Source organism: Miniopterus schreibersii (genome assembly GCF_964146895.1).
Source record: "Miniopterus schreibersii genome assembly, chromosome: 12".
NCBI classification, from domain to species: Eukaryota; Metazoa; Chordata; class Mammalia; order Chiroptera; family Miniopteridae; genus Miniopterus; species Miniopterus schreibersii.
In genome coordinates this window covers 64,651,805-64,670,891 of record NC_138112.1, presented here as the reverse complement: position 1 = coordinate 64,670,891, position 19,087 = coordinate 64,651,805, and the positions used below count along the sequence as shown (strand labels likewise).

Genomic DNA, 19,087 nt, shown 5'->3' with positions numbered 1-19,087 from the left:
TTATTTTTAAAATCTTTATTGTTGAAAGTATTACAGATGTCTCAGAGATTTCACTCTATCTTTCCAGCTAAGACTGAATCTCTACAGTGTGAATCTTCTTGTGATTCAGAAAAAAAATTATACCACTTCTGTGCCTGATGCAATGCAGGATCAGAGTCTGGGAAATGCTTTGGGGACACCTACATAGGAATTGCTGCTGATGCCCCTCTAGCAGGACTGTGTGTCTTCTAAGCACAGCAAGAGTGCAAGAGACTCCAACCTGTCTCTGAGGCTCAAATCATCTCTTTACACCCTCCACCCACCCCCTTTGTTCCAATATCCTGTGGGAAAGAACAGCTGTGTGTTTAAGCTTCTATATAATACAGTACCTCTTTGAGCCTACATAACTGCTACCATACAGCTCTACGGTTTTCTTTCCCCCAGAGCAGTCACAGGGCACAAGTTCAGAATCAGTAGGTCTTCCTTTTGGCAGATCACAATATTTAATATTTGTACTGTTTGAGACACCACAAAGTTCTTGCTTGATTTCAGAAGAACTCCATTTAATTCTGTCCCTGTACCTATTACCTATTACCTATCTATCATCTGTCAGTCTATCTATCTATCTATCTATCTATCTATCTATCTATCTACCGATCAATCTATCATCTATCTCTCTATATCTATCATCTATCTACTTATCATCTATGACCCATTGTCTCTTTGTCCCTATAGCTATCTCCATCCATATAGCAGCCCAGGGCTGCTTAGGCTCACCATATGACTAATGCCCTGAAAGGAAATACACCCATATGTGATGAAACCTGCAAAGTACCTGCCAAAAGCTCTACTGATGCATCTGAGAGCTTGCTGAGCTCTCCATGCACCATAGGCCTCAATTGTCAAGAGTGCCCCGAAACAGTGAGATAAGAGTCAGCTCACCTCTCCATGATTACACCTCTCTGAGTTCTAAACCACTCCAGTCCTCTTTTCCTGAAATAGCTAGCTACTCCATTTTATCAAACAATAACATCTGTATTTATCTTGCTTTTCTTGTTATTTTTGCAAAACTGCTGATTTAATGACGAGGTACTCCATCCATTTAGAAGGAAAAACATCCCATCATTTTGTAAGCACTTTGAACGGTTTTCCTAACCATATATTTTGATACATTTTAAACTTACAGTTGAAATACAAGAAAAATACAAATTTGCAAGAATAGTTAACTATCACTCATTTCTCATATTGTATGAGGACATCTTATTGCAGTTCTGTTTGTGACCATATATCTTCTAAACAATTTAAAGAAACTCTCTATATGTTGGTTAATGTCATGATAAAAAGCCATAGACTAGACCGACTCAAGCTGAAATTCCTTTCCCCCATATTGACCTTTTCGCTGCATCTTTCACATCCTTGTTTCTTAGGCTATAAATAAGTGGGTTTAGCATGGGGGTCACCAAAGTATAAAACACAGCAGAGACCTTCTCCTGGTCCAGGGAATACTGAGAGCTTGGCTGGATGTAACTGAAGGTTGCAGACCCATAGAATAAGGTCACGGCGGTCAGGTGGGAGGCACAAGTGGAGAAGGCTTTGCGCCTCCCCTCTGCTGAGCGAATTCTCTGGATGGCAATGATGATGCGGATGTAAGAGAGCACTATGGTGGTCAAAGTAAGCATGCCAATAACCCCAGTGAATATCAAAACCAGCATCTCATTGTTATGTGCATCAGAGCAAGAGAGCTTCAGAAGAGGGGGGATGTCACAGAAATAATGATTCACAATGTTAGGACCACAGAAGTCAAGTTTGAACAGGCCTATTGTGTGTGTCAGTGAGTTAATGAGCCCACCCGAGTAAGACACAAGGACCATCCCAATACAAACCCTTTGGGTCATAATGACTGTATACAGCAAGGGGTTGGCTATTGCTGCATAGCGGTCATAAGCCATCATAGACAGGAGGATGCCTTCGGTGGTTCCATAGAGTTGAAAAAGGAAACTCTGCAGAAGGCAGCCAGCAAATGTGCTGGATTTATGTATTGATAAGAAATTGACCAGCATCTTAGGAGCAAAGACAGTAGAGTAGCAGATATCACAAAAAGACAGGTTGCTAAGAAAGAAGTACATGGGAGTGTGAAGGTGGGCATTGAACCAGATCAAGATGATCATCCCCCCATTACCTGTCAGAGTGATTAAATAAATAAGGGAGAAAAGCACAAAGAGAGGAATCTGCAGATTAGGATTTTCGGTTAAACCTACCAGAAGGAATTCCGTCACCCCTGTGTGATTCCCGCCTGCCATGCTTGCAGGTTTATCTAGCTCTTTAGCTGTAGAACAAAATGGTGTCACTCAGTTGGAAAATAAATGATGAAGTCCTCCATGATCCAGCATCCGTATAGCAAGGAACATTTAGGTTTACCCTGTAGTTAGATGAAGAAAAGAAATGAATTTCAGCAGTGGGCCTTATGTGTGCCTGATAATCCATTTGTGGTGATTCTTCCTACTGGAACTAGAGATGACTTTATTCCCTGATTCTCAGTTTCCACAACATAAAATTGGTGCGATCTAGTGAACAAAATAAACTGATGAACAAGATAGATGCAGACACGTAGGAACTGTGGAGCAGTCAGACAAAGTTCAGAGGAAAGGTGGGGGTGGGGAGGTGGGTGGGGATTAATCAAAGAATTTAGATGCATACATATATGACCTATAGATACAATAGTGTAGAGACCTGGAGGGGGGGGGTTGCCTGGTGGAGGGGTTCATTGGGGGGAAAAGGGGGACACCTGCAATACTTTAAACAATAAAGAAATTGGGATTAAAAAAACCTATAAAAGAACTGGGATAAGAAACTCTTAGATCATGAATCTATCAATTGTTAAAACTGACATGCGCACCCAGACATGCCTCGAGCCAGACCTCTGACTGATTCTATGGTATTTAAACATCCTGTGCTTTTATGAGCTACAAACTGATTGGCCTTCCATGACAGCAACTTTTTCTTTATCCTGTGTCTAAGCTCTTCTGATTTTTTCACACTCAGTTTACTCATGAAACTGACCTCCGTAGTATTCACCCCTCTTCCTTTCAAAATCTCAAACGTCAAAACTCTTTTCCTTCAGCCTTCTGCTCAGATTCCCCCCTTGGAAGATCAATGACTGTGCTCTCTAAAGACTTGAGTCAGGAAAACAGGTGCAAGAGTCTTTTCACTTGCTGTTTAATATTAAGGCCAATCAAAGCAAAGCAGTGCAATTTAACTTGATCACTCTTTCCTTTCGTATTTCTATAACTTCACCCTCACACAGCTGGGATCTTATCTGCATTTAAACAACAAACACAAAACCCAATGAAGAGAGGAAAGGTGTAACTATGAGGGACCAAAACTATAGCTACCCAGACTTAACTGTATCAAGTACAATCTCCTTTCAAAAATATAGGCTGCTACTTCATTTCATTTGGTTTTTGACATGACATAATACTAATTCAACAACATTTATGGTTAAATATTGATAAATCAGGTCATTCATGTATAGTTTCCTCCATTCACTCAACATATATTACTTGATACTCTGTGCCAAGAAATGTTATATTTGCTAGAGATGATGCAGTGAATGAGGAAAATGTCATGCTTTTAAGGAGCTTGCATTTTATTAAAGAAATAAATAGATACTTATTGATAGACACTGATAAGTGTTGTGAAGAAAAGTAAAGGAGGGGAGGTGAATAGTCAGAGCTGGCAGATGCTCTACTGTATGGTGTATTACTATCCTATGGCTCTGTGACAACTCACCTGAAATTGGTGGCTTCCAAAAACAACCATGCTGTTCATGCGGGGCACCCTGTGAGGCATCAGACCCCTCAAGAAGGATACGTGAGCTGGGCTCTCATGGAACTTGAAGTCCACTGAGGTCAGCATATGGGTAAGCTTGGGATGTAATCTTCAAGGTATTTCTAAAGCAAAATGAAAATCTTCATTCTATGAGTATATAAGCTCATCCCTTGCAGACGGAGATTATAAATTAGATCCTGTCTATAGTTAAGATCAGCCACTTTGGTAAAATCAATGAATCCGAGTCTAACTGTATCCAAGGAAAAGAGGGAATAACTTGTTGAAAGTGAAAACAATTTGGTGGTTTTTTTAATGATACTATTTTTAATGCCATAAGAAAACCATGTTAATGAAACCAGATTGTAAAATACAGAATCAAAGTTTCATAACCTGAAAATAACCTCAATTAAAAACAACTTTAGAGGTGAAGAGACATTAGTGTGTTTCTTAATGAAACGTTTTTTTTCTGCAAGGCCCCTTAGTGTAACTGGGAACATTACATCAGGGGAAATAGAAAATGATTTTTGAAATATCACCATTGGAATCATAAAATTAAATTACATCTAAAATATTTCAAAAAAATATTGTTATATAAGATTGGAAAGAAACAATTTTTTTAAATACTTTACAATTCTCAGATATCCCACTTTCCATAGAATATCTGAAATTTTTCATAAATACACAAGTAGCTTTAGATTCTATATAAACCAAATATTAAATACCACGAATATACATGCATAAATATTAAATACAGATATTACGTAAATACTACCCTTTTTTACAAAATAAGAGAACAGTAGAAAGATAAATACACCATAGGTTAGGAAATTGGCTGGCTCCTGGGAAAGTACTGAAATCATGACAGCTGGTAACAGATTCTTTTAGTGTGGAGACAACAGGAAATGTCAAAAGCTTAAATAAACCCTCATAACTGCTACTAAACATACTCAGGGCTCAGAAAAGTCAAGACCAAGCAGAGTATCTACAGACCACCATTTCAGGATCCTTCAGGCACTTAAGGCTGAGAGTGGGGATTTTTATGCTTGCTGTCTTTTCTTTTGGGAACGCACACTGTGTCTCCTGGTGTGGATGGAATCTCAGGTGTCCACAGGATGGATCATTAGCATCTTTCCTTTTGGGTGTTTTTAATGATACTTTTTTTAAAGTCAAAAGAAAAGCTTGTTAATAAAACCAGATTGTAAAATACAGAATCAGAGTTTCATAACCTGAAAATAACCTCAATGAAAACTTTAGAGGTGAAGGGACATTAGTGTGCTTCTTAATGGCACACGTTTTTTTCTGCAAGGCCCCTTAGTGTAATGGGAACATCACATCAGGGGAAAGAGAACTAATTTTGGGACTGGAACTAATCAGAGTAGCAGGTCTTCCCAATAGTTATTCATGACTATAACTAAATGTTAACAATCATTCACATTAAAGTTTTATGGTTACACAGAGAGAGAGAGAGAGAGAGGGACAGAGACAGAGACAGAGATAGAGACAGAGACAGAGAGAGAATTAATTGAGTTGTATGCTCTCCTTTGGGAGTATTTAAATAAAAATCTATGCTTTCTTTCTCTCTAATAATTTATTAGGCATCATAGCGCTGTGTATAGTGTGGAGATTTTGCTTATATTGCACATAGGTTTATTAGCTATTTTACATAATTTTATATTGAGCTCTCTTCAATCATACAAATAATATATGCATTATGTGTGTGTTTGGAAAGGGTAGTAGATGGTTTTCTTAAGTTCTATTATTAATTCATTAGCATGTCTTACATATTTTAGCATATAAGTAGAGTAAGTTATATGTAGATAAAAATAGTGAAGTCTCGTCTCAATCCAAATATTATACAAAGTTTGAAGAATTATGACAGTATTACAGTTGTGATGATACGGATAGAACATTAGCACACCTTTAGATACAAATGGAAGATGTTACATAAGAGAACAAACTTGATTAGAACTAATAGCAGCGTATCGGTTAGAAATTTTGGCAAGTCTTTGCTACCATACTTCACAGTGTTTGCGGCTAAGGGAAAGTTTGATTCTCAACCAGCACTCACTCCCAATCTCTATCTTTTTCCATCAACGTGACAAAGTTTATCTCATGTGTTTCAACATATTTTATATTCTGAGAAAAATATTTATGAATGTATTCCCTTCAAAATAAATATTTAGTTTGTTCTTGAAATATGATCTACAAATTACTTTTTCTGATGTCAATAGAAACATTGGCATTATTCAACTCATGCCATAAATCTCTTTTGGCCTTACCTCCAGTGATCAATGTCAATAAAATAAAGATGCAGAGTTATCACATAGACTTTATTTATGGCCTCAATTAAATGCACGTATTTTCACAGATGAAACAGCAATTTTAGTATTTTGTTTGTGTATTGCATTACTTTTATGACTGAAATGTCATGTAGCACTTCAGCAGTATCTCTCCCCATAGACAGGAGCAGAAAACTAAATTTAATGCATGTGATTGTCACAAATATCAAACTTTATGCTAACTTCTTCTCAACTCTGGTTTATTCCATAAACATATATTCAGCTTTAATTTCATATTTGTTTCATCAAAATTATGTGTTACTCTTCTTTGTTTATGGGTATTATAAGAGTAGATCTTAAAAATGCAATGAAATTAAGAAAATAATGGGGCACAAAATTAATAAAATCACAGCTGAGATGTTCTTATCACATTATTATTCTGACATGTTCAGGCAGTGACCTCACTCTAATGCCTTGAGGTCAAAAAAATAGTGTTGAGCAAGTTTAGTGATTCTCTCCTTGGGGTAATTCTGCCTCTGAGGGACGTTTGGCAGTGTTTGGACACATTTTGGTTGTCATAAATAGGGAGAATGCTACTAGCATCTAGTGAGTAGAGACGAGGGATGCTGCTAAACTCGCTGAAATGTGCAGCGTCGACTTCTCCTCGCCCCACCTGCACCCCCGAAGAGAAGTATTGGCCCAAAATGTCAACAGCGCTGCTTTTAGAAACTCCGAGCTAGACTGACTCATAGAGGGGAGCACAGTTGGGAGGCTGGGTAAGAAAGGTAAAGATTAAGCAAAAAGTAAAAATAAAAAACTTATAGACACAGACAACACTAGGTGACTAGCAGAGAGAAAGGAGGGTGTGGGAGACAGAAGAGGGTAAAGGGGCTTCAATGGTGCTGGAAGGACATTTGAGTTTGGGTAGTGAACACATAATACAATATACAGATGAAGTATTATAGAATTATACACCTGAAACTATATAATTTTATTAACCAATGTCACCCCAATAAATTCAATAAAATTTTTTAAAATTAAAAAAAGATAATTTAATAGTCTACAAATACATTGTAGTTTATTTACTTTAACTTATTTTGGAAAATAAAAATAAGTCTTAGATGAAATAGATCCCTATTAAAAGGGCTGATGTGCTTCCTCACGCAACCTTATGTCCCTTAACGCAACGGAAGGATGGTTAGAGGAAGCCAGCGATACTCATGTGGCAATACTCTCATCAATGTTTTTTACATAGAGTACACTAAAATTAAAAGATCAATTCAAAATAACCCATCTACCAGGTGTTAGAGTGTTGAAAAATAAACACAAATCTATATTTCCTGCCGCCGAGGAGTTTGGAACATGGGTGGCTGACAGACAAGTCAATATGTGCCTTCAGTACGACACAATAAAGAATATAATGAATGAATGTGCGAAGCTTTATGAGAACACTAGTTGGAAAGTAAATGTTATTATTTCTTTCATTAACTCAGGACTTTCACAGAGTAGTGTAAGTTAGAGAGAACATTTCAGTAAGGGAGGGCAAAAGCATTTTAAAGGCATGAAGGTGGAAAGTTATGTTTATTTCTGGAAATAAATTTAAAATAGTTGACACACAAGGTGCTCGTGGCATAGTGTTGACAATGAGATTGGAAGGGCCGGCGATGCCTGAAACATTTTCCAGTCATCTCAGTTCTCATTCATTTGAAAATGCAGCTTCTTTCTAATAGTTTTCCTGAGGGCATTTTTCACACCCTTGTCTCCAAGGCTGTAGATTATGGGGTTGATCATGGGGGGAACGACAGTATACAGCACCGAAGCCCCTCGTTGGGGTCAGGGAGTGGCTGGTGGTGGGACTAAGTACATGAGCAGGGGCGCTCCGTGGAATAAGGTGGCTGCTGCGAGGGGGGCGACAGGTGGGGACTGCTTTGCCCCTCCCAGCTCAGGAGCTGGTGCTCAAAACAGCGCTGTGGATACGAAAGCAGGAGGCAAGTGTGACCCCGAAAGTGCTGATCTGGATGAAGCCGCACGGAGCAAAAAGCAGCAGCTGCTGGATGTGGGTGTCTGCGGGCGACAGAGCCAGGAGAGGTGGGTGTCACAGAAACAGCGGGTGACCACGCGAAGGCGAGGCAGACATGCAGCTGGAGGCCACGCTGCCACCCAAAGGCCACAGTGAGGCAGACACGCGTCCCCTGGACGTGAGCGCAGGGGACAGCGGTGGCTTACAGGTGGCTGTGCCCTTGCTGCCAGGACGAGGCACTCAGCGTCAGCAAAACAAGCGAAGAAAAACATTTGTAGCGCACAGCCAGGGGCGGGACACTTGTCCTGGACGCTAAGAAACCGGCCAGCATTTTCGGAGTGACTGCTGTGGAGTAGCTGGTGTCGACGACAGACAGGTTGCTGAGAGAGTAGCACGCGGGGGCCTGCAGGCTGGAACTGATGTCAGCCAGGATCGTCAGGCCCGTATTCCCCCCAGGGTCAGCATGTGCACCGTGAGGGACACCAAGAACAGTGGCTCGGAGAGGTGGGTAGCCTGGGCAGCCAACAAGTGGTAACTCGTTGGCACGGTGCGATTACCCTCCAGCATCTTCTTGGCTTCCTCGCTCCTCTCACCCAGGCCAGAGGGTGTCCGAGGACACGGGCGGGTGACTGATCGATGATCCAAGGCCATCCTGACCCTCCCTCTCAGGAAACAACAGAAGGCTAATGAAATTACAGGCCGGGCATTTCCTCTGACGTGTTGGCTTTGGTCTTATTGTTGTCATTTTCTTTCAAAGAGGCCATCAGAAAGCATGATGGGTACCGGAGGGTGTCGTTCAGGGCTGGTGTTTCAAGACGCGGCGACGCTTTATGAAAGCCGCAGCCTAGAGGTGGCTTCAGCTCCCTTCCCCTAAAAGGCAGCGCGTGTGGCTCCGTTGCCAGGACCTGCTGGGATGACGGGAACTGGCAACGTGTTCAGGGGCACAGCTCTGCTTTGTGAATCCTGAAGTCATGTCCTTCCTTGTAAAGGAGCATTGAGAAGCGTGCTAGACGAAAGTGCTCGCCTGTCAACTAGATAACTCTCCAGAATACCTGGGACCTTGGAAGGCAGTTGAGTGTAACAGCCAAGAGCACAGTAGCTATGGGAGAGCTCACAGAGTTCAAATCCTGGCTTTGCCACTTCCTGTGCGGCCTTCACGAAGTTATTTAACCCTCTGTGATGGTTACAGGAATGAGCAGATATTTGTAAAACATTTATGTAAGTAGTACTAATAAGCTATAATATGAGTATTAATTAAAATGTATCAAAACAAATAAATTGATCCTTGTATTTCTTTTTAATTACTCAATAGTTTGAAATATTTAGATTATTGTCTCAAAATTTATCTAATCTTTGGCATCATAGGTTCATGATCTGACTGCCCTATGAAGAAAAGCCATTGTGGTTTTGTTTGTAGGTATGTGTGTTGCACACAAATGCAACGTTTGGCAGCAATATATCCTTTTATATATATATATCTTTATTGATTTCAGAGAGAGGAAGGGAAAGGGAAAGAGAGAGATGGAAATATCAATGATGAGAGAGTCATTGATTGGCTGCCTCCTGCACGCCCCTGACTGGGGATTGAGCCCGCAACCCGGGCCTGTGCCCTGACCAGGAATCGAACCAGGATCTCCTGGATCCTAGGTCGACGCTCAACCGCTGAGCCATGCCAGCCAGGCAGCAATATATCCTTTAAACATGCCTTATAATTACCTCTTTTCTCTTTATAGATTTAGGTCTCTTTCTTATCTCTGAGGTATGACCATGACTGGTGTGAGGTCCCAGAAACATTGTTTTGAATACAACTGTATCTCTGCACTTAGTAATGAACTTCTAAACTGGGGCTACATGGGAAATATATATTACATACCCAGAAGGAGAAATAGTCAATAAAAACAAACAGAATGGGTGCAAATAAGAAATGAATTCTGGTGGGATGGAATATTCAGCAAATATTCTAAGATTTGTAATGTTAGAAGTAGTTTAAATGAGAAACACAGCAGTAATAGGACAATAAATAATGGAGATCTGTTCTCTCTGCCACACCTGGTAACTTCAATCCCTTTCCCCCCACACACACCAAAATGACCTGCAATCTTCTAGATGCACTGAGAAGAGAAGTCAGTCTTTTTTGAAACCAGATCTTAAAAAGAAAGAACTTGATTGGGAAAAGATGAAAGGTGGGGGTCTGAAACTACAGTGAAGAAATCCAAACTTAAAATAAATGAGAAAAATAGTTAATGCATCTCTGCTGTGCAAGTGTCATTTCTAAGCTTCATATAATATACAAAATCTCACTTTTGAGTCTCTCTTTTCTTCTGAAATGGTGGTTAAAAATCAGTTCAGTGCTTAAAGAACTTGTAATTAATTAATTTGCTGTATATTGAACTTACAGAAGAAATTTGCACAGACTTGATGATTAAAGAATTCAATTATCATAATAATGTTTCCTCTAAGAGTCAATAAATAACAAAGGCCTACCAAATTTAGGAGATTCTATGCCATTGGTTCTCAGAGATTTTATCTAGCAAGTTACTACCATCACCTTTGGCCTTTTGATTGCAGGGATACCAACAGTCTACACTGAGACCTCCAGGTCACCTTAATTGCCTGCATACCAGGCTTGGTTTGTTGTCACTGGTTCAGGAGAGACCACAGCAAGGAAGTATAGGAGCAAAGAAGTAAATGTCTCGAGACCTGGGCTCTGATTCTGGTTCTACGACTAAAAATCATTTCACCTTTATGTCATCATCTCCCCATTTACACAATCAGATGTCCTCTATTATGTGGAATCGTCATCTGAGGCAAATGAGGCTGCACATATTCAAGAGCTTCATAATTGCTTAGTAAACATTTACATTTGCTCAGATATTATTAGCAGTTGTTAAAATCAGGCAAGTTTATTAAAACATGTTTTGTTTCCTCCCTAGAAACAACAAATGAGCAGACTGTAAAGATTACAAACTACACAAACTCACCAAAGAGAAATGAAGTATAACCGTCAGTAACATCACAACAAAAGCAAACTGTAACTGTTTTTCCTTTGACTAGTTTTCATTTGAGGTGTCTATAAACTAGAGCCCTTTTCTATTCTGCTCCAGTACCTAGTCATCTGCATTAATAATGATGACAACAATAGCTAAAATGTGGTGAGTGGGCCACAATTTTTTCTAAGCACTCAGAGTGCATCATTTTGTTTAATCTGCTTGTTGTCCTATGAGATGGGCATTATTATTTCCATCTTCACAGAGGATACAACTGAAGTTTAGAGATGTAATTAAATTGCCCAGGTGTATATAGACACAGTCCAGGTCTCACTTCTTACCCAAAATACTGTGGTACCTGTGGTATTGAAATATTCTTTACTGCTGTAAGAAGGTTATGAGATATTATTTTAAAATAAAATGTCAGTGCTGGAAAGAATCTCAGCAATTATCTAACCTATTCTTTTCAGATTGGGTGACTAAGTCACATTCACAACATCACTCGACAAATGACATGTTCACTAGTGATTTAAATCTGTGTATATCCTATATTCATAAGTGGGTTATGGGATCAAAGTCCGACTTTTCTTCCTTGAGTCCCTGTGAAAACTGAAAACTGTTTAGAAGGTTTGTTGAGCAAGAAACTAAAATCCCAGAACTATTTCACTCTCTAGAAGGATTCATATCATACTACTTTGAGCAGAGATCAGTATAATCTCCTAAAGGAAGGTTTGCCCACTGATTTCCAAGGAAATCTCATCTGACAAAGCTGTTGTTGGTCCCCATGACTGGATTTTCATACTGTTTGAAGTATGAATGTAGAATGTGCTCTCTCTCCTTTTCTGATGGCCTTGTGCTGTGGTGGTAAACACACAGGATTTAAAGCTAGGCAAAACTGAGTTTAACCACAGATGCCACATCTAATGTTCTGCAAGTCATTGAACTTCTTCATGCCTAAATTTCTGTTTTGTTTAACTGACCTAATAATGTACCATAATGTTGAAACCAGGATTAAACTAGATAACATAGCACTATTTACAGGGTTCATGATGTATACAAATGTAGCAATTATCTATTATTACTGTTAATGCTGATATGATTATTGATAAGTTAACACCTGATTATAAGATCAGAAGTTCTCTGAGTTGACAATTATAGAAATGTTGTGTATTGGTTGTTATAATTTGAAATACACTTGTTTATTACTTAAGTAAAGTCATTTTGATCTATAGTAAGTCTTCACTTAATGTCATAAATAGGTTCTTGAAACTTTGGGGAAATGAGCATAACAAAACCAGTTTTACCCTAGACTAATTTATATAACCAAGGATAAGTTCCTACAGCATCACATCAACATTATGATGCAACAATGTTGAACAAATGGTGTTATTAGAGGTCCTGCTGTACTTGTTTATGGCTTAAGTAAAGTTGTTCTGATCTAAAGGTGAATTTGTTTACTTTGGGGAGGCCACGTCAGGATGATGTCATCAAAATTGTTGAGTTACTGAGTGCTTATCAACATGAACATATGGAGGAGCGACTATGACATGAATGAACTTTTAAACTTCAAATACCAAGAATTTTGAGGACTTACTGAGAGTGTTTTATCTGGGCAAGACTACTCTTTGCTGACCTAAATAGCTCTCCAAAACCTTGAGACATTTACTCCTATGGTGTCAAGGCCAGTGCTTGTCGGCAGTGGTGAAAACCATGTATCAGTCTCATGAAGGAGCTCATCTTGCCTGCCAACACGGTCGCCTGTGTTCTGACAGGGTCGCATCATGCTCTAGCAACTGGACATCAGCCCTTGTGTGGTTAAGCTGACCCCTCTGAGAGCCAACTCTTAGAAAAGTACACCTCAACTAAAGTTGGACTTTATTTCTTTTATCCGCAGTGAACCTGTGTTAAATCAGTTATTGGCAAAGACAATCTCAGTCTCTGAGCATAATCTTGTGTCAGACAAAACATGGATCAAACACAAAATAGGCATGCTGTGCGTGACTATGTGTATGTGCCCATAAATACCAAGGTTTATCTTACTGATGAGGTTTAGCTTACTTAGCTTACTCACTTTAATTAGACCTTTGGATTTTCCCATGTTCCAAAATAGGCACAGTCAGCTTCCCCATCATAGCAATAAGGAACACAATGAATCAGACAGGGAATTTTGGAAACTGTCATGGTTAAGATAAGGTTAGAATTATGCACCCCCATCTCCTCCCCACTCCCCCAGCCATAGAGTCAGTGAAAATACATGATTTCTAAGGCAACATTACCTTTGTGACACTCACACAAGACATTTTGTTGATGCTTTCCCATCCAGAATTTTGAATTATAGAATTTTTTTTGTACAAGACAGTGCCAACATTTTCTCCCCAGTTTTTACAAATAGATCTTGTAAGGAATGAGTGTTTATCGTGTAGTTTGTGACAAGAGGAACTTTACCCCAAAATAATCCCCAGCCCCAGGAAGACTTTGGATAAATAATTACTTTTGTTTTAGTGATGTGGCTTAAATGATTTATTTTAAGTGAGAAAGATGAAGGACAGTAACATAATTGACTATAATGTAGCCAGTTACAATATAACACTTGTGTCCTTCACTGGGAGATCTTTGGTTAAAAAAATAAAATAAACAACAAAACCCTTAAATCAGCAAAAAAAGAGATTTATCTGGTAAGGTCTATGATATCTGTCAGGTACTTAAAGACACTTTAAAGCCTTTAGTTATATAAGGGAATTATCAAGTAGCAGCTCAATACTATTAAGAAGAATCCCAGGCACCCTAATTTTTGTTTGTTTCTCAATTATCCAGGGAACTGAAAGGACGTATGTCTTGAATGATAAGATGAAAGAGTAAGTAGAAGCTTATGATTCGAGCAACCTGGAGTTGAATGGTAGTTTTGTCATTTCACAGCTGTGAGACACTGAGCAGCTTATTTAATCTTACTTTTATTAATTTGTAAGTCGTGAATAATAATTGCCCACCTCATCAGATTCTTGAGAGGATTGAGATAACACATATAAATACTTAACCCCTTATTCAGCAGATTTTAGTCATTTAATGACTTAGCTCTCTTTTGCAATTATAGCAATAAAATACATCTATATATGTATATGTATATAATCGTTTAGAGAAAATGGACAATCATTAACAAATAGGATTTGCCCATGAACACAGTAAATAATATTTAACAGTCTAAAATAAATCAATGTAATTCACTATATTATCATTCTAAAAAAGGAAAAGAGCATAATCATCGCAATGGATGGAGAAACAATTATTTAATATGATTCAACATTTATTCATAACAAAAAATTTCGGCAAATTAAAAACAGAATCTTGCTTCCTGAACTTGATAAACATAATATTTGGTGATAAAAAGAATGAATGTTTTCCTTCAGTACAGTAAACAAGGCATGCAAGTGTGTGCCCTCACCACTTCCATTCCACATAATACTGATGGTTCTACCAGAGCAATAAGGCAAAAAAAAAAGTAAAGACAAAGTAAGAAAAAAATGAATAAAGTGTGGAAAGGAGAAAAAATAATACATTAATTCAAAATTTTAAATATAAAAAATAACATTTGTAATAGCATCAAAACACAAAACACATAAGGGTATGTCTAACGAAATATGTATAAGAACTGTATACAACAAAATATTGTATGCAACAAAATGTTGTATACAACAAATTAATGATGAGAGAAATTTATAAACTATATAAATAAAGAGCTATACTGTGTTTATGGTCTGGAAGACTCATTACTGTTAAGACATCTATTGTCTTACAACCGATCTACAAATATGAAGCAACACTGGTCAACCCCCAGCAGTTCTTTTGTAGAAATTTACAACCTGAAACTAAATAGTAAATGTAAAGAACTAGAAATAGCCAAAATCTTGGAAAACATATTATAACAGACACTATCTGATTTCGGATGTATTATGACTCTACAGTAATCATGACAGTCATCCAGAATAGCGCAAAAAGTTTAGAAATTAACCCAGACATATATGGTCAGCTAAATTTCACCAAAAAGAGTAAATCTATTTTAAAAGGATAGTGTTTTGAAAAAAAATGGTAGTTGATTAATTGGACATCAATTTGCAAGGGAAAAAGGAAATAAAGGAAGGAAGAGAGAGCAATTCTACTCCTATTTACCAAAGATAAATACAAACATAGATCCACACAAAGAGGGCCTCTGTGCATGATTGCTTTAAGTTGGAAACATACCTAATGGCCATCAACTGATGGTGCATCTATAGAATGGACCACTACTTAATGGTAAAAGAAAAACACTGATAAAAGCAACAGCATGGTTGCATCTCAAAACATTACAATGAGGGACAGAAGCCTCAAAAGGCTACATACTATACAATTCCACACATGATGCTCCCACTCTGGACAGGGGAAGAGCATGACATAAATCACACCCATGCTTTCCCAGTGGTTGTCAGAGGCAGGGGGAGAGCCTGGAACTGCCTTTAAAGGGCAGTAATGGAATTTGTTAGGCTGGATGAAATATTCTGTCTTGATGGTTACAAGATGGTAGGTGTTTATCAAAACTCACCAAACTGTCCAAGTAAAAACAGTGATAATTTACTGGAAGACACCTATGGCACAATAAGCCTAAGAAAAAACTAAGTTTCCAACTTATTATTTAACTGTTTTTTAATTGAAATTTTTTGGTATTTATTATTCTTTCTGCTTCTTCCTTAAAGAAACTTTTTTCAAGATTTTTAATTACGATCTCTTGTTCTTGTTCCGCTCGTTCAATCTCCCTTTTTGGTCCTGTTTTATTCTTTCTTTATAACGTTTTCTCCTCCCCTTGCTGTGATAACTCACCATGCTGATTCTCTTTCTGTCTCTCTTAATTCACATTTCTGGTAGCTCGATTACAAATTATTTTTAAGTATATCCATATTTTCAATTATTCAGTTTCATACCTTAGTAAATAATTATTATGTATTAATATGTAAAATAATAATGCCAACCTCCAAGACTGGTGTAGAGGTGAACTGAGAATCCAAATGGAAAACTGTGAGATAGTACTTCATAATGGTATTATGAGTTCTCTAAGCAAATAGACTCTCTGTGGATCTGGTTGCACCATGTGGTTTATTTCACTTTGTTTTATTTGTGAATTGGGGTCTAGAAAATCTGTAATTTCACTCCCTTGTAGGATAAACATCATAGAAAATAGTTGCCACAAACCAACACAATTTTAAGATCATAAAGAAGAAATTAGGTTTTTTATGCAATGTGCCATTTGCTCAGGGTATAGTTTTTCTTTAGACATCATACAATGGATATTAGTTTTCTCTTCTCATTAATGTCACTCTAAAACAGGCTTGGATTAGAGGTAAATTTGCCCGGAAAAGGGGAGGGTCACACACACACACACACACACACACACACTGGGAGGAAGAAAAATAATTTGGTAGTGCTATGCCCATTTGGAATAAGCTAAAAATACAAAAAGACAGGCAATGTAAATTGGCAATTAAATTGCTTTTTACTTTGGCAAAGACACCAGGAACAATTTCATGACGCAATGTTTGATTCCACATATCTGCATGTGATAATATTTTATTTTCTTTTGAGATTGGAAGTTTCTGCCTCTAGAGATTTGACTTCACAATTAAACACTATAATCTAGTCCCCATGGTCACCCAATTCTCTTCCAGGAAAACAGAATAAAAGTGGAGCAACATGTATTTACTCAGAAGGTGTCTCAAATTTTTACAAATAGGTAATTCAAATTTTCACTGTGTTTCTTCTAAATTTAAAAATGAAAATTTTCTTTAAAAAAAATGTTTAGCTACAACTGAGAACCGCTGATTTAAAAAAAAAAGAAAAGAAAGAAAGAAAACAATAGACTACACGGGTAAGATGATGGGAAGACAGCTCCAAGAATCTGGTGCCCTTACTCACCAAAATGGACAGGGGCCGTCAGCTACAACAAGGCATTATTTTCTTTTTTTTATTTTTAATTTACCTTTATTGTTGAGAGTATTACAGGTGTTCCATTTTCCCCCCAACTGACCCCCTCCAACTCTTTCCCACCCCTCCCTAGGCCTTCACCCCTTTATTGACTGTGTCCATGGGTTATGCATATATGCATCTAACTTCTTTGGTTAATCTCTTCCCACCCTCCACCCCCCTTTCCTCTTTCCTCTGAAATATCATCATCTGTTGCATGCGCCAATGTCTCTGGATCTATTTAGTTCATCAGATTCTTTTGTTCATTAGCTTCTTCTTAAAGAAGACCCTTCAACATTTCCTGTAGTGCCAGTCTGGTGGTGATGAACTCCTTTAGCTTTTTCTTATCTGTGAAGCTCTTTATCTGACCTTCAATTCTAAATGATAGCTTTGCTGGGTAGAGCAATCTTGGTTGTAGTTCCATGTTTTTCATCACTTTGAATATTTCTTGCCACTCTCTTCTGCCCTGCAAGGTTTCTGCTGAGAAATCAGCTGACAGTCGTGCGGGTGCTCCCTTGTAGGTAACTAACGGCTTTTCTCTTGCTGCTTTTAAGATTCTCTCTTTGTCTTTAACCTTTGGCATTTTAATTATGATGTGTCTTGCTGTGGGCCTCTTTGGGTTCCTCTTGTTTGGGACCCTCTGTGCTTCCTGGACTTGTAAGTCTGTTTCTTTCCCCACGTAGGGAAAGTTTTCTGTCATTATTTTCTCAAATAGGTTTTCAATTTCTTGGTCCCTTTTGTCTCCTTCTGGCACCCCAATAATACGAATGTTGGGCCTCTTGAAGTTGTCCCAGAGGCTCCTTATACTATCTTCATATTTCTGGATTCTTTTTTCTTTTTGCTCTTCTGGTTGGGTGTTTTTTGTTTCCTCGTGTTCCAAATTGCTGATTTGATTATCAGCGTCCTCTACTCTACTGTTGATTCCATGTGAATTATTCTTCATTTCAGTTCCTGTAGCCTTCATTTCAAATTGTTACTTTATTATGTTATTGATTTTCTCAGTTATTTCCCTAATAGTCTGCTTAAACATCCTTATAAACAAAATTCTGAACTCTGTATCTGTTAGCTTGCTTTAATCTATTTCATTTAGTTCCTCTTCTAGAGATTTCTTCTGTTCTTTCCTTGGTGACATGTTTCTTTGCCTCCACATTTTGGCTGCTTCTTGGTGTTTGTTTCTAAGTATTAAGTAGAGCTGCTATGTGTCCTGGAATTTGTAGAGTGGCTTTGTGTAGTAGGTGTCCTGTAGGATCCAGTGGCTCAGCCTAGCCAGTCACCTGAGCTGGGCCTTCTAGGTGCTCCCCTGTGTAGGCCATGTACACTGTCCTATTGTAGTTGAGCCTTGGTTGCAGTTGGTGTCCCTGAGAGGAATTGACCCCCCAGGCCAATCAGCTGTGAGGAGGCATTATTTTCATAGTGGACACTGTAACTACAACAACAGTTCGATAAAACATCATCAAATCATTCTACAGGATATGATGGGTGTTCGATATTGATTCTTTGAAATGGTCACTGTTTTTGCTGCTTGAGATACATGAGAGCTATTTTTTCGGAGGCAATGAATGAATTTGGGAGTTGAATAAACAGAGTGGTCTTCAGGGGCAAAAAATGTATTCGAGTTAAAATTATATGCCTGTTTAGAAACTGGGAGCACTTCAACAAGAGTATTTCTGTCCTTCACATTTTAGACTTGGGGTGGTAGAAAAAAATAGAATAACATATGTTGGTTGCATTTGCAGAAACTTAAGTGGTGTATCGGAGCTTGACAAGTAATTTGAGAGCCGTACAACCCAGGTTCAAAACACACAGTTGCTTAATAAATGCAAATGCTTCTCCATTTCTCCACTAATTTTCCGCTTTCTACAGTCACTCTATTTACTATGCTATATTAATGGAAGTTTTTTTTATTTCACATGGGAATAACCTCATTAACATTTCTACTATTTCCTATAACCTTTGGAGAGGGAAATATCTACACCTCTACAAGCTTAAACAACCTATATTTGTAATAC

At 38.2% G+C, this 19,087-nt stretch overlaps 1 protein-coding gene across 1 annotated transcript; it reads right to left on the bottom strand.

The window, feature by feature from the left end:
* Positions 1-1,340: 1,340 nt before the first annotated feature.
* LOC308565565 (olfactory receptor 5J3-like) lies at positions 1,341-2,279 on the bottom strand (the record flags this gene model as incomplete). The annotated part of the gene is made up of 1 exon (XM_081154880.1): positions 1,341-2,279. One exon carries the CDS (start codon positions 2,277-2,279, stop codon positions 1,341-1,343), a length of 939 nt encoding a protein of 312 aa, XP_081011006.1.
* Between the last annotated feature and the right edge of the window lie 16,808 nt (positions 2,280-19,087).